General features: G+C 39.5%; 1 protein-coding gene across 1 annotated transcript in view; it reads left to right on the top strand.

The window, feature by feature from the left end:
* Window positions 1–11498, top strand: part of RHOBTB1 (Rho related BTB domain containing 1) — a 50488-nt gene extending 38990 nt beyond the window's left edge. Inside the window, exons 5-11 of the mRNA XM_057368389.1 lie at window positions 1004–1189; window positions 2912–3876; window positions 4293–4411; window positions 6271–6421; window positions 7487–7575; window positions 8619–8724; window positions 9225–11498. Coding sequence (XP_057224372.1) covers window positions 1004–1189; window positions 2912–3876; window positions 4293–4411; window positions 6271–6421; window positions 7487–7575; window positions 8619–8724; window positions 9225–9394 — 1786 coding nt within the window. The 3' untranslated portion in view covers window positions 9395–11498. The remainder of the gene's footprint in view (window positions 1–1003; window positions 1190–2911; window positions 3877–4292; window positions 4412–6270; window positions 6422–7486; window positions 7576–8618; window positions 8725–9224) is intronic.
* Window positions 11499–14740: the final 3242 nt, after the last annotated feature.

Below are 14740 nucleotides of genomic sequence, written 5' to 3'. Positions count from 1 at the left end.
TCCTGCTGACAAGTCTGTAGCATTAAGGTGCCTCCTCAAAATGTCCCTTCTCAATTTTTTTCAAGAGTTTCAGTTCAACTTTTTTTTTCTTATTTTCTTTTTTTTTTTTCCCCAGGAGTTTGAGAACTGCTTGTTTATAAATAATGAAAGTGCCCCTAGTTAGGTATGCCTTGAGACAAGTATTCAATCATTTCTCTACCTTTGGGTGCCAGTTCTGACAAGAGTTAGGCAGTGGTTCGGTGGATGAACTGTCAGCCTTAATCCTCATACTTCAAATTTACAAAGCAAGCTTATTTACTGAAATAGTTTCTGTTTTCTTAGAAACCTTTAAAAGCCTGCAAATATTGTCATATGTATTGTCTCTTATGTAAGCCACTGTCCTGTTCTACACTTTACTGATCTTGTTTTCACGGTGATGTTTATTTTTGCTGATACTGTAGAAGTGGTCATTCTGCAGCAGTTTGCCCTTCTAACAGGTTATTTAAAGACCTCAGAGAATTGCTGTGCAAAGCACATTGCAAAGGGACCACCTCAGGACTCCAAACAGTGCAGCCAAGGTATTTCTCCACGACAGGTTCAGSAGTGATCTGTCTCTGCCTCCGGGRCTGTCCTCAAGTTTTGCACAGCTCYTCTCTARTTCCTGAGCACCGATGGCCTTTGAACTGCCATTCAGGTGTCCAGTCAGCAGAATTATTTCTGAGCATTGGCAGCCTGGGTGAAAGTAGAGAATGGAAAGCCCGACCTCTCTTCTTAGTGCTGCTGTCACACGTGCAGGGACCATCTCAGCATGGAGGGGCAGTGCTTCCTGGGTACATGGCTTTGTGCTCCCGTGCTTTTGTGGTGAAATGTGCAGCTTCTATCAAACCTCTGCACCACCAACATGTATTCTGACATCTGGGCACATTTCTCAAAGAGCAGAGTGGGGCAGTGATGAGAGCAGGTGGAACTGCAGCAAAAGCTGTTTGTGGGGTTTTCATCGGGTATTTTCTTGTCGCCTCTCTAGGTCCGATGTTGTCGTTCTGTGCTTTTCAATTGCTAATCCCAATTCCCTGAATCATGTGAAAACAATGTGGTATCAAGAAATCAAGCACTTCTGTCCTCGCACACCTGTCATTCTGGTGGGCTGCCAGCTGGATCTCCGCTATGCWGATCTCGAGGCTGTGAACAGAGCCAGACGGCCTTTGGCAAGGTAAAGTTTAAACAAAAATAAGAACTAAAAAAAAATCACCTTGGTAATCAGGTACAGTACGTGCACAAGAGAAATTGGAGAGCCTAGTTTCTTTATTTTGTACAATGAGAATACACATTTTTTTTCTTTTTTAATTCTATTGTTTGAGTTGTTTAGTTCTTTAATACATGCAGTTACTAAATTTCCCATAAGATTTTTGCACATTGGACATCTAAATGTGTTTGGATGTCAGGACACTACAGTAAGTTAGAGAAGGTAATGGTTATTGAAGCTTTTCTTACATATCTTTCTCTATCTGAACATATGTATCATGTCCTACCTTGGCACTATTGTCACTGTTTTAAACTGACAGATTCTACTCAAGTTTTCTTAGATCTCAATTTATTTTTTTTTAAATGTAGTCCTAGATCATGGCAGAAAACAAAATGGTTGCAAATTAAGCTTCTAAAAGTTCTGAGATTAAAAGAGAGTTTGGAGGTCATTCTAGAGAAGCTTTGTTTTTCCCAGATACAAAATCCAACCATTCACATATTTGGTCACAACTGTCCCACAATAACTGGCTTGCTTCTGGTTTTCCCCTTTTATGGGAATTTGAACGAGACCAGACTCATGGRAATAAAGTCCATGATTGTGTAATTAATGACTGTATTGTAACAAATTTCTGTAAAAWGATTGAATTGGTATTTTGTGGGCCCTTAGAAAACTTTGCCTTGCACTGCAGTCAAACTCTTGACTTAGCAATACGATTTTCATAGGTTTATTTATTGATTAAACATTTTTCCCTTGTGAGGGTGGGACAGGCTTTTTGATTGACTCTTTGAAAGGCAATGGTCTTTTTTCAAAACTCGTCTTGTGCCTGAATCCTCCTCCCTGATTTCATCAGTTTGAGCCAGAGCTCGGCATGTCTAGCACAGCCTTGTGCCACCTGAGCTGGTTATTTATTAGCTGGCACTCAGCTCAAGCTGTTGTCTGGGGYGTGTTCTGTCTGTGCCAGCTCGTGTCTGCCCAATATGGTGTGCTCAGAGAACACACTGTTGGGTCCTGTCTTCTGGGGAGATGATTTTTTTGCTGGGAAAATGGATCCTAGCCCAGACTTTTTACTGGTTTGTTTACCCTACATCATGTACTGGAGCTGCTGTGGAAATTCATGAGTTCCCACATAAAGTTTCTACAGCCAAAACACGCCTATCTCTTTCAGTGCRTGCTCAGTTACTCTTTTGTCATAGGCTACTATGATTTTCTTTAAAAAGCTTGAGCTTAAGAAATATTTCCATTTCATATTTAGCTGTATTTGTGGTATTTTTATGCCATGAGAATTTCCATTTGTGTTTAAATGGTGGATACAAAGAAAGAGTCTGACAGAATATCAGAAGGGGTGTTAGGAGGTTTTTAAATAATGAAGTTCTCAAATACCCTATCAACTTTTTTTTTACTGTAAATTTCACTTTAAGCAAGAGGCAGCTCCATTTTTTGTAAATTATTTCTACATTCATTTAGTAACATTGCAAAGACACCACCAAACTTAAATGAAATTACAACCATGTGCTATTCTGAAACTCTGGAGTCCTGGTCATAGCTTACCAAAGAGTTTTGTGGGCTTATGTTTTGTTTAATTTGGATGATAGTTATTTCTAATTTAGTGCTGAATATTTGGAATGCTTTCTGGAGTAACTCTGTGATGATCATTTTGTGTGACAAGGTTTATTATTTGTTTAACCCTAGGCCGATAAAAAGAGGAGACATTTTGCCCCCAGAGAGAGGCAGAGAGGTCGCCAAGGAGCTCGGGATTCCGTACTACGAAACCAGCGTGTTCGACCAGTTTGGGATTAAAGACGTGTTTGACAACGCCATCAGAGCTGCCCTCATCTCCAGGAGACACCTGCAGTTCTGGAAATCTCATCTGAAGAAGGTCCAAAAGCCTTTGCTTCAGGCTCCATTCCTACCTCCGAAAGCCCCTCCTCCGGTGATCAAAATTCCCGAGTGTCCCGTGCCCAGCATGAACGAAGCGGGRTATTTGTTGGACAGCCCGCTGTGTGCAGATGTCATGTTTGTTCTCCAGGAGCACGACTGCATTTTTGCTCACAAGATTTACCTAGCTACCTCCTCTTCAAAGTTTTATGACCTTTTCTTAATGGAATGTGAGGAAAGTCCAGACTTGGATGAAACGCAGTGTGGGAAAGAAAATACAAACAGGGATGTTSTGGCAAATCACCTCGAGACAAACAGTGACAGTGATGAGGCCTCCTTGAAATCTCCTGATGTTAAAATTCCACCAGAAAGAACTGAGTCTTTAAACACACTAGAACCTGAGTCTGGTGAAACAAACTCTGCAGCAAGRTCTCTGTCATCCTGGGGTAAGGGGTTTGTTAGTGTGCACAAGGAAATGCAAGTGAATCCTGTCTCAAATCGGACGTGTTCTGTAACTGTGGTAAAAATGGATTCGTCTGTGCAGGCCGGACCTTTTAAAACTGTTTTGCAGTTTTTATACACAGGCCAACTGGATGAAAACGAAAAAGACCTCACCAGACTGGCTCAGATTGCTGAAATCCTGGAAGTATTTGATTTGCGAATGATGGTGGAGAATATTATGAATAAAGAAGCCTTCATGAATCAAGAGATTACTAAAGCATTTCATGTCAGAAAAGCTAATCGGATAAAAGAGTGCCTTTGCAAAGGGACATTTTCTGGTAAGTAAATACATGCTTAAGCAGGAAGAGCACTCATTTTTTTTCTCATCCATGTTACTGTCACTTCATAGGCTTTAAAAGCTGTGACAGCTTACATTGTTCTGAGGGGAGGGATGACCCCAAAATCATCGTGTTACTCAGGCCAACTGTTCCAACCTGGGATTCTAGAGTTTCATTTCTCAAAATATACTCACAGCTTTTAAATAAGTGACCCAACTCTCAAAAATGTTGAACRTCCATCCCCCTTTACAAGTGAGGCTTTAGCTGTTTAAAATGCAAGAGTTATTTTTGGGGTGGGGTCTTGGCAAAGGGATGAAGTCCTTGATTAACAACAAGCAAGTGAAATGCGTTCTTGAGCCGAGGTTACACCTTAAACACAGACTTGCAGCACTCCTGTCCCTTTGTTCCCATGGCAGATGTGACATTTAAATTGGATGATGGAAGCATCAAGGCCCACAAGCCWCTGCTGATCTGCAGCTGTGAGTGGATGTCTGCTATGTTTGGAGGCTCATTTATTGAAAGCTCCAACAGCGAGGTATTTGTCTATTTTTGTCTATTTTGTTTACAGTGTCTGATGGATTTAGGGTGATGGAAGCATCATCTGTTTGAAAGGTTGCAGCAATCCCTAGGGATTGATTCTTCCTTGCAAACCTGGGATGCTTTTATTTTTAAGGCATTAAATACGGCTGCCCAGGAAGACAGCATACYTTCTGCAAGGCAAGAGTCTTCATCCAGCATTGGAGTGTGTGTTTAAACTCAAACTCCTGTAAAATATTCAATATGGGGAGGGAAATTAGGTATGAATTTAGGAATTTCTTTAAAATAATCTTTTAAGATTTGTGAATATATATTTATGTAATCAAAAGCATCACAAAGAACGCTTGGGGCCGGGGCATTGATGAAGGAATTAAAGATAAAAAGGGTTAAAAAAACACAGTGTTAAACTAGAAAAGGGAGCTGTTTTCACAATAGAAACTGAGCTAACTTCAGGAGAAGTTCTACTAACTTTAGTAGAAACTCAGCTCAGATTCTGAATGCATCAGCTTGTCCTCTGGAGTAAAGCAGGTGTGCTGTACAGTTTAAAAGATCTCGATGCTTTGAATTAGGATTTTGCAGAAGAAGCTTTGTATTTTCATGTGCTTTCATGGTCTSTTTTTCAAATTCCAAACACACTGCTAATAGTTTTTCTTGTGCCTTATCTATACCCAGTTTTATTTTTATTTTGGTTTTCTTGTTACTCATGGGTCTTGCTCATATGAAGTGTTCAAGTTTTTTGTGTTTAATATTCTGATAGATATTTTCCTACTCAGATTTTTCTGGCTTCATCTAATACAGCTGTAAACATAATTCCTTTCCCAGAGGCACACTCAACAAGTGGTTCATTAAAAATACATAGTTTTATTCTAGTAAGCAGCATTTGGCAATGAAGAATATGCATTTATTTTCTACTAGCCTATTTTTAATGATTAGCTTAACAGTCTTAGCTCATCTTTCCAATTTAAAATATTTAGCTTCCATTTTGTACAGTTTAAAGCATTCAGTAATGCTTTTGGAAGTTTTAAAATATAGGTMGGTATGAATTGAATGGTTTACAAAAAATAAAACTGTCTATTTTTACATATTATCTTTTCTGTATTTGGGACAAATTTTTTCATTAAATTTACAGTTCTCTGCATTATCAAAAATATATCAATAATGAATGAGTTTCACAGCTCGCTGCTCTCACTCGGAGAACTGAGCTGCTTCCCAGAGTGGCTGATGTGCATAAAAGGTTCATACTTTAGCATGAGAAATTAGCTTTTGTCCCAGTCTTGGTTCCAGTTTTGGTTCTGGTTCTGGTTTTGTCCCAGCTTCACTCCCTGCTGGTTACACTCATTACATGTCTGTGGCAAAAATGGCTTGCATTTCTTTTTCCTCATTTCTTCAGTTCTCAGTTCCTTCCCAAACTTGTTTACCTGAATAATTCTGTTATTTACAAACAGAGAGGGATGGTTTTATTGTTATCCTTTGCTTTSTGTAATTCTCAGAATCCACAGAATACCCCTCACCAGGAGCAGATAGATTGCGTTCCTCAAGCAGTCACCCAGGGAAGTGCTCRGTGGCTTTTATGTAAAGCTGTCCATTTGCAGGCTGGGGAGCACTGAACAGATTCACTGTTTGATGTGGGTCCAATTCCAGCTTGGATAGAAMCTGGCAAAGGATCTGAGTCTGCAGCAATGCTTACCTGTTGGCAGCATCTTGAACTTCAGWTGGAAATTTCTGTTTTGAAAAATGTTTTCCCTGCATTTCTGAAGAGAAAAAGAGACAGTCCAGCAAAGTGAGAGAAGTGAAATGTGGCCTCTGTGTGAAAATCCCTCAATAATTAGAAACTCTTTTCTTAAATAYCTTTTCCAGGTAGTTCTTCCCAACATAAACAAGACTTCCATGCAAGCAGTTTTAGATTACTTGTATACCAAGCAGCTGTCCTGCAGTCAGGAACTGGACACACTTGAGTTGATTGCATTGGCAAATAGGTTTTGCCTTCCTCACCTGATTGCTCTGGCAGGTAAGAATTTGTGGTCTTGTCCAATGCAGTGTCTTTTGCAATGGCTGAAATGTGCTTTAATGGTTTTTGAAACATGTAAGATTTTCTCAAGTGTCAGAAGAAATAAATGTATCTTTTTCTGAGTGTGATATTGTAATGTAAATAGATATTTTCACATAGCACAATGTATTTGCCTTTCTCTTGCCTTTTGTAGTTTTGTGCTAAACCAGCTTAGAACATTGAAGTTTTCTGTGTTTTAAAAAACAGAAAGAGTAAACCTTCTCTTTAACCCTGATGAYAATGTCTGCTGATTGTAACATCCATTCTGTTATTGTTAATTTACCTAAAAACAGGAAGGACTCTGGGTTTACCATTAAGTAATGAGTGAAGTGCTCTACTTTATATTTCTGTTCAAAGAGAGTTACTGAGSCAATTCAAAACTGATCTAGATTATCATGTTTTTCATAAAAACTGTCTAGATCCCTTTTCACTAGATTGGAATTGGATATTTTGGTATACAGGTATGGATTCAGCTCTCATTTCAGGAAGAAAACCTTTTCAATCCCATATTTAGAGAAAAATTACAGGTTAAAATACCACTGAAGTTTTAAAATTAAATCCACACACAACTCAGACCTCTGGCATTGTTGGGGTTTTGTTGATGTGTTTTATTTGTTTCTATGTTAGTAATTTGGCATTGTTCTGAAGACATAACCAAAGCCAAAACTCAGAGACAGATGAAACAAAGCCACACCTGTAAATCCACAATTCAGTGGCACAAAAACTTGGAATGACCCAAAAGAGACAGCTGATCCATATTTTTAATTTATATTGACTATTGTACCCATCCATTCTGACAGAGAYTCGTGGCTGCTGAGCTTTGTCCTGTAAGTGGATAGGAACCACATCATCAGCCACAGCTCTAAAGGTCAGAACTCCCCCCAAACTGGAGGTGCTGAGGATGTCTGGGTGAACGCTGGTTAAGGCTGGAGGAGGGGGAACACTCAGCCTTGGTTCTGTGTTAGCTGGAGATGCTGTGAGTTGGGACTGTTTGCCCTGTGAGTGATGAGCTGTCTCCCCTCACAGAGCAGCAYGCGGTGCAGGAGCTGACAAAAGCCTCCATGAGCGGCGTTGCCATCGATGGAGAAGTCCTCTCCTACCTGGAACTGGCACAGGTGGGTGTACACAGCATCCTGAGGATATTCTGCTCAGCTGCAGGACTTGCCTTCAGATCCTTGCTGCTCAAAGTCTGCMGTTCTGAGAGTTACTGACAATAAAACTTAGTTTTATCTTCTGTTTTAAAGAAGGTTTTTTTATTAGTTCAAAGTGGAACATCCCTTTAGGTAATCTCAGAAGAGTTGTCTTTCAAATATATATTTTAGTTTTTCTTGATTGTGGAACTTCCAAGCTCCATGTTCTCAAGACCATGGTTCAGTAACATGAAAAGCAATGTAATGAAGCTGTTCAGTGATTGATTCTTGTGCTCCTTTCAATTCAGTTCTTGGAGATATGGTTAGACCTGTACTGCAAAGGCAACATTTTTTGAATACTTAAACTGGCTATTCAAAGTCAGTCRTCTGATAATTCAGAGTATGTGCAAATCCTCTTTATGTTCAAATGCATTTCAGTGTTTCTTGAGTCCCGTAAATCCTTAAAAGACAGAGCCCCCAGCTCATAGTTAAACTGCCCACCTCTGTTTTCCAAAAGGAGTGAGGCAGCAGACTCACAGATACAGAAGAGCAAGCAAAAAAAWTTTGTAAATTTTACTATTCTTGATTTCACACTAACAATGAATGAGCTGCAACTTGGCTTGAAGTAGCACTGAAACACTGCACAAGCTGGCCCCATGTGAGATTTCCTGCAGCTGGTTTGAGAGGCTGCCCTGCAATACCTGCAATCCTGCTGCAGAASCAGACCTGAACCCCTCCCAAGAGAAAGCAGCTTGCTTCACTTTATTTTGATTTTAAGCAGGGCAGTTTTTCTTTTATTTCCTTCCCCAGTGGAAGACAGAAGCAATATCTCTAACTGSTGTTGGAATACCCTCTGTGGGCAGTCCCTGCCTCACTGTGATGTGTTTATAACCTGCCAGAGTGAACACTGGGGAGAGCAGGGCCAGGTGCCATCTGCTGGGGACCACTGGAGCTTTAGCTGTGAACAGGGGCTGCAGGATGAACGGTAGCCCCAGGAAATGGAATGAGCTCTTTGTTTTTCCTCACAGTTTCACAATGCTAACCAGCTGGCAGCTTGGTGCTTGCACTACATCTGCACCAATTACAACAGCGTCTGCTCCAAATTCCGCAAGGAAATCAAAGCTAAATCTTCAGGTATGGGCAACCTTCCCCCCATTTTCATCAGGTTTTCCCTTCTTTCTCCCCACCCAGCTGATTAAACATAAAGATGAGTTCACATAGCTAAACCACGAGCTTGAACCTCTGTGCTATCTTGGACAGGATTCATAAATTCTTATCTACAAAGAAAGGTCATAATCATTAGCCTGATTGCTGGGCAAGCATCATGTTCTTCACCCAACTCAGTGATGCTGAAAGGCACAGAGCTCTTTTCAAGCTCTGCAATGAAAAATACACTCTGTAAAGACCTTGCCTTTTTATTGTTTTTGGTGAACGAAGGCCTCTTGAGTGTAACCACTTTCAAAGTCTTTTCACGTTTAATGCATTTGGGAAAGCTGGGTGAATCCTTGAGAAGCAAGCCAGCACGGGGACTGGATAAATGATCATCTGCACAAATTTTTGCAAGACATTTCTGGGATTTGTGTATCTTACTGGCTTCTTGGGAGATGTTTTTTTCATTGTTTCTTTTTAATCAGATAATCAAGAATATTTTGAGAGGCATCGGTGGCCGCCAGTGTGGTATTTGAAGGAAGAGGATCACTACCAGCGAGTTAAAAAGGAGAGAGAAAAGGAGGACGTGGCACTGAACAAACATCATTCAAAGAGGAAGTGGTGCTTCTGGAATTCCTCTGCTGTAGTTGCCTGAACAAAGCAAATAAGTGGAAATCCAYAGCCAGAAATGAGTCTTATTGTTAGAAATGAGATGTAGTTCAGGTTTTCAGGAAACTGTGCTCCACGTGTGCATTTATTACTGCTAGGGTCAAAAGCACAAGCTCACTGAAAATGAGCCTGGAACAGCTCCTTGAAGTCATATGTATATTTTTGACTGGTAAGCAGATAAATGTCAACCATTATTACATTACTTTTTATACAGAAAAAAACCAAATCCAGCATTAATGTTTCAATCTCCAGTTGGGAAATATTTTTATACTGTCTGGTGTATTTTGTTCAGATAAAATTCTGGATACYGTTTTATTTTACAGACCACAAAATAATCATGTAGCAGCTTTGTAATTAGATTTTAACTATTTTTACTATGCGAGTACAGTGAAATAGACAATCTTCAGTCATAAGAGACTGCTTTTAGAGTATCTCATAAAAAGTCACCTTAGGAAAAAAAATCTAGTTGCCTACTATAGGTTGTCTTTTTCAAACTAAGTACTGTGCACTGGTAATATAATTAGATGGTTATTTCCCCTTTCTAAAGTAAAGGGTTAGAATAAGATCCAATAACTGCAAGATATAGAGTGCTTGATCTTTGCTCAGCTGAATAATAGACAGTGTAATTACCTGTTCAACTGCAGGCAAATGTATTTCTAATATTTGCCATGTAAATGCAAATAATTATGACTACGTGGGCCATGTGAAATCTAGTGATTCTAAGTATTCAGAGGTTTTATATGTCTAGATCAAAGAGGGTATTTCTAAAATCATTTAGAAGGGCTTATTAATTTATATCCTTATACAAGTATGGATCTGAATGCAAAAAGCAGTTACACTGCTTGCATTTGAATTACTGCATGGCAGTTACCTTGTTCTGCAGGATCTTCACCATGCAGCCGTTCCTCATGCTGAATTCCTTTTTGCTTCAGTGCAAGCAAACAAAAGGGCTGCAAAAACAAGTAGATGTTATCTTAGTGTTCCAGCATTTTGTAAGTGGAGAAGGGTCTTCACACACRAGATTATTTCGGTTTGATCCAAATTCTTTTATAGCTTTTCCCAGGTAGAACWCAGAGTTTTAGGTTATTTTTAAGTAGGTGATATATTTCCCCTGGAAACAGATGTAACTGATGGCAGAAAGGCAGGAATTCTGCACCAGTGGTGCAAGACAAGAAAAAGCTTCCAGTGTTTCCAARTAGCCTGTGTGTTTATGACTTTTTATCAACCATTACTCTAAAGCTGCAGTGTTACACTAGGTTACGTAAGGATGAGAGCATTTTTTAAAAGACCAAAACTAAAATACATAGACTGTAGAACATACACATGCAATCCTGTGCAGTGTCTCAGGCACAACTGTAACCAAGGTAGTATTGTGTATTAGGTCTGTTAGTACTGTTCTGTGCTGGCAGCTCAGCACAGCAATGTGAAAAGCTGTTTGTTTGTTTGTTTGTTTGTTTGTTTGTGGTTTTTTCTCTCTGTATCCAAAGGCAAGGCAGTACAGTCACCCCCCAGCACTGTAGGTCAGGAAAGGCTTTGGCCTGAAAGCCATAAACACCTCGACATATTTGTGTTCTGGATGGACTGATGCTCAGCTGAGGCTGTGCTGTGGTACCACGGGAGGAGAGGCTGCTCTGCAAACCTTCCCAGGAAAAGCAAAGKAGAGACTCCTACCCCTGCAAGATCCAGGGGTAATCACCTGAAAGAAGGGCTATAAATGATGGTTGCAAATATGTCTCCTTAATTCTTGGTCAGTGACAATATGGACAAGAACATGGAATGAGAGAAGATGGGTCAAGACTGAGATTAATAGCTGTTGTCATAAAATGTTAAACCAGYCACATTTTAAGTAAGTATTGCTACTAGGTTTTACACAACCAAAGCTACTGTATGATTGTAATCTTGCCAAACTGTAATGGATATATAAATGAACCTGAGGTATATGCAATAATATCCAGTTATTCTAGTTATCAGCTACTATAACCAAGTGGCTGGTTCATTTGGTTAATGCTGTCTATGGCCTTTAATCTTGGTGGTTATTTTGTGTTTTTTATTTTGGAAAAAAAAGTCAATAAAACTGTTTAGTTACAAATTGTCTCGTAGCTCTTTGAAGAAACTTCCTAAATTTTGCATTACATTCTTCCCTTTTTTGCATTACATTCTACCCTATTTTTAGTGCTGTTTGTAAGCATTCAGTTGCACTATCATTTGTTCAATTTTACTAAACTGATATTTGCATAGCACATTAGGATTTATGGTTGGGAATGTCATGAGGAAATCCTACAGAGTTTCTATGTGATATTGGAAGGTTGGTGCTTGTCACTTACTGTTAAACTGCACAGCAAAAGAAAAACAAACCTCTTGCCACTTTTCCCCATGGTTTCTAATATTTAATTAGCGTGATATTACCCAAGGGACATGAAACTAATTGGTCATGACAGACACTGGGAGAAAAATGTAGGTAAACAGCAGGATATCTGTGAAGTTTTCAGTGTGCTCTAAACTTTGTACAAACTCTATTTTCCCTGCTTTCTCACTGCCTTAGTTGTCATCTTACAGAATTCTGCATTACTTATTAGAAGACCCTCAGCAACTACCTCCCTGAATACARTTTATTTAATTGACAGATGTGTAAAGTTGGTACTTTTCTAGAGAATTTTTGCAAGATATCGTGCAAAGAATGCCATGTTGAGAGCTTTGAAAAAAATCACAAAGCAATGCCAGTGATGCTGAAAGTAAACACATACAGTAGTGTTAATTTGCTTTTCAAGTGCTAATTTATGAAAATTTTACAGATCTAATTTACTTTTGGAAGCAAAACTTCATTTCTTTGTACTTAGCACTTGTAAAGGTAATGGGCTCAAAAGGAAAAGTGGTGATGTCAGGTGTAAAAATGTTTCTCTTGTTAATGATAAAARCAGTAGCATGGGAGGAAGGAGCAAATCAGAAGCATTGCTCTCCAAGGCATTCTTTTTTTAAATATTAAGACCAATATTAAGAASTCCTTTGTTTCTGGGGAGTCTCATTCATCTTTCCTCTTAGAAACAATGTTTTTCTCTTTGTTCTTTAAGACAGAATTTCTGCGAGCAAGTTTCTCTGTGCCACAGCACAAACCAATAGCACAGCAAAGGCAGAAATAAGAGTTGTTTTGTGAGTGAGATGGGAGTGCCAGGTTCCAGCCACAGCTCACTGATTCCATTCACTGAAGACCTTCTCCTCATGGTCCTTTAGTCAGATCAGGCCTCAAAGTGAGTAAAGGTAAGCTGGACAGTACTAAAGATGTGAGTATTTTGAGGGTTTCCTAGTAGAAGAGATCTGGAAATCCCTTTGGAGCACTGAAAGTGTGGTTCTACCAGAGGGAGTAGGGAAGAGCAGCACAGTGATTTATTGCCCTAATTCTCCAGTAGCTTGCCTACAGAGAGCCCTCAAGAATAACTTAGGTCAGGAAGTGTTTGATTTGTAAAATCAGGGATTATTTTTTTTCCACGTTCGAGCCCTGATAGAGCAACTGAAGGCATCTTGGAAATCCTTCTCTCAGGGTCGAGTCTTTCATCCTCTGTACAAAGAGGTTTAGATAAAGATCTCATGTACCAAACAGGATTAATTTTGGTATGCAAACTCCAGGATGGTGACATATTTCAATTCTTCCAGGCTTTAAGATTACAGTCTGGTGAAGAGATTTGCTTTGTCAGATGGAACTACAGTTTTGTCCCTATTCTGTCCCTTTTTCTTAGATCACAGTGTTTATAGTCAGTGGATAGGCCAGCATTTATTTACTCTGGATTGGATTCTAAAGTACGCACTATGCAGCGAGATGTCTTCAAGGTGTCTGCTTGCCACTCCTGAATCCCCTTAGATTTTTGGTCTATTAAAATGATCTARCAGCATTTGCATGAGTTTACTTCTGCAGGCAAAATTCCCATTGAAATGGATGAGCTACTACACACACACACTCACACTTTRTGCTTTGAGGTGCTGCCTAATGAATTTCCACGTTATCGCTTGCCTGTGTTCCCAATCTCCCAGAGAAGTTCTCTCTGTGTACTGCATGCAGGATAAGGCAGTGTGTTAGCAGTGATAATCCCCATCCTGAAGGCTCTACAATGGGATAATTCATTGTCAGTTAACTTATGCCTTTGCCTTGAGCTACGAGAACACAGCCCGTGTCATGGATTCACTTTGCACTAGCAGCCAGGGTTGGGAGACTATTGGATATTTATATATTCAAACTAAATCCCTGGCTGCTGCTTACATAAAAACCTTGATTTCTGGTATAAATATGAAAAGCTTTTGGATCAAGGCTGCGGGAGGCTAAGATGAAAATTTGAACATTAGAAGATGCAAGAATGGTTATGCTAATGTTTCCCAGCTCTAGAGAAAATCAAACTGAGGAGGCAAAGCTGTGATTCAGGGCCAGTAACTAGCACGGGACAGCAGAGTTGTGATGGCTCCTTTGTGATTTTTCACATAGCTACAGCATCCCACAGGGTGCCATCCCTGTGTGTTGCACAAGTCTGAGGCCTTGGAGGGCTATCTCACCCCCTACCCCTGCACTTATCTAAAATTTTAGATAAGCAGCCAGGTGATAACACTTCTCAGTGAAGATTTTCTTAAGAAATGTTCTTGCCTTGGACATTAACCAAAAAAAGATTCTTTAGTCCCCATTGGGATTAGTATTTTTAAAGTTATGGCTGTATAATAAGGATTACATGGCATTCCAGGTATTAGTGCTGAGTATTCAAATTATCCTCACAGGTTATAAAAAAAACCCCTACAATTAGCAGCAGTTTATGAGTATATGATTAAATCTGTATTTTAGTCATTAAATATTAGCTGGTCGTTCTGACTAGATTATCCAATGTGATTGCCTGCACCACACAGATATTTTAAACATTAGTTTTGCACTCCATATTACAAAGAAATTTCTTTMCACTTTTCCCCTGGGTCCTCAATTACAGCTCCTTGTAAAATTTTACAGACCCCTGTACTCTTTGTATCATATTTACATTTTTCAATTWTAGAGGATCTGAGGTTAGTTTCTAAATAACTGGCAGATCTCATCACGTGATGAAAATCAGATAATGACGCCTGTGTGCAGGGKGAGTGTGCAGAGGTCTGCTCTTCATGGGGTTTCTTATCTGTTCAGGGGGTCTGTTTGCGTGTTTGCTGTAGCCACAGCAAGGGTTGTTTTCTGGAAGCTATTTGTGRAAAAAAGATAGGAGGAATAAGAAATAAAAAATAACTATCCAAAGATAATTGGGTGATTACCTAAAGATAATTGRGTAATTAAGTTAAAGACTTGCTTTCCTCTCGTGCTGAGGCCTCCAGTAGTCTG

This window comes from Malurus melanocephalus, unplaced genomic scaffold (assembly GCF_030028575.1).
Source record: "Malurus melanocephalus ecotype Western Australia unplaced genomic scaffold, MMel_1.1 scaffold_91, whole genome shotgun sequence".
Lineage (NCBI taxonomy): Eukaryota > Metazoa > Chordata > Aves > Passeriformes > Maluridae > Malurus > Malurus melanocephalus.
This window is presented reverse-complemented; position numbering and strand designations above follow the sequence as displayed.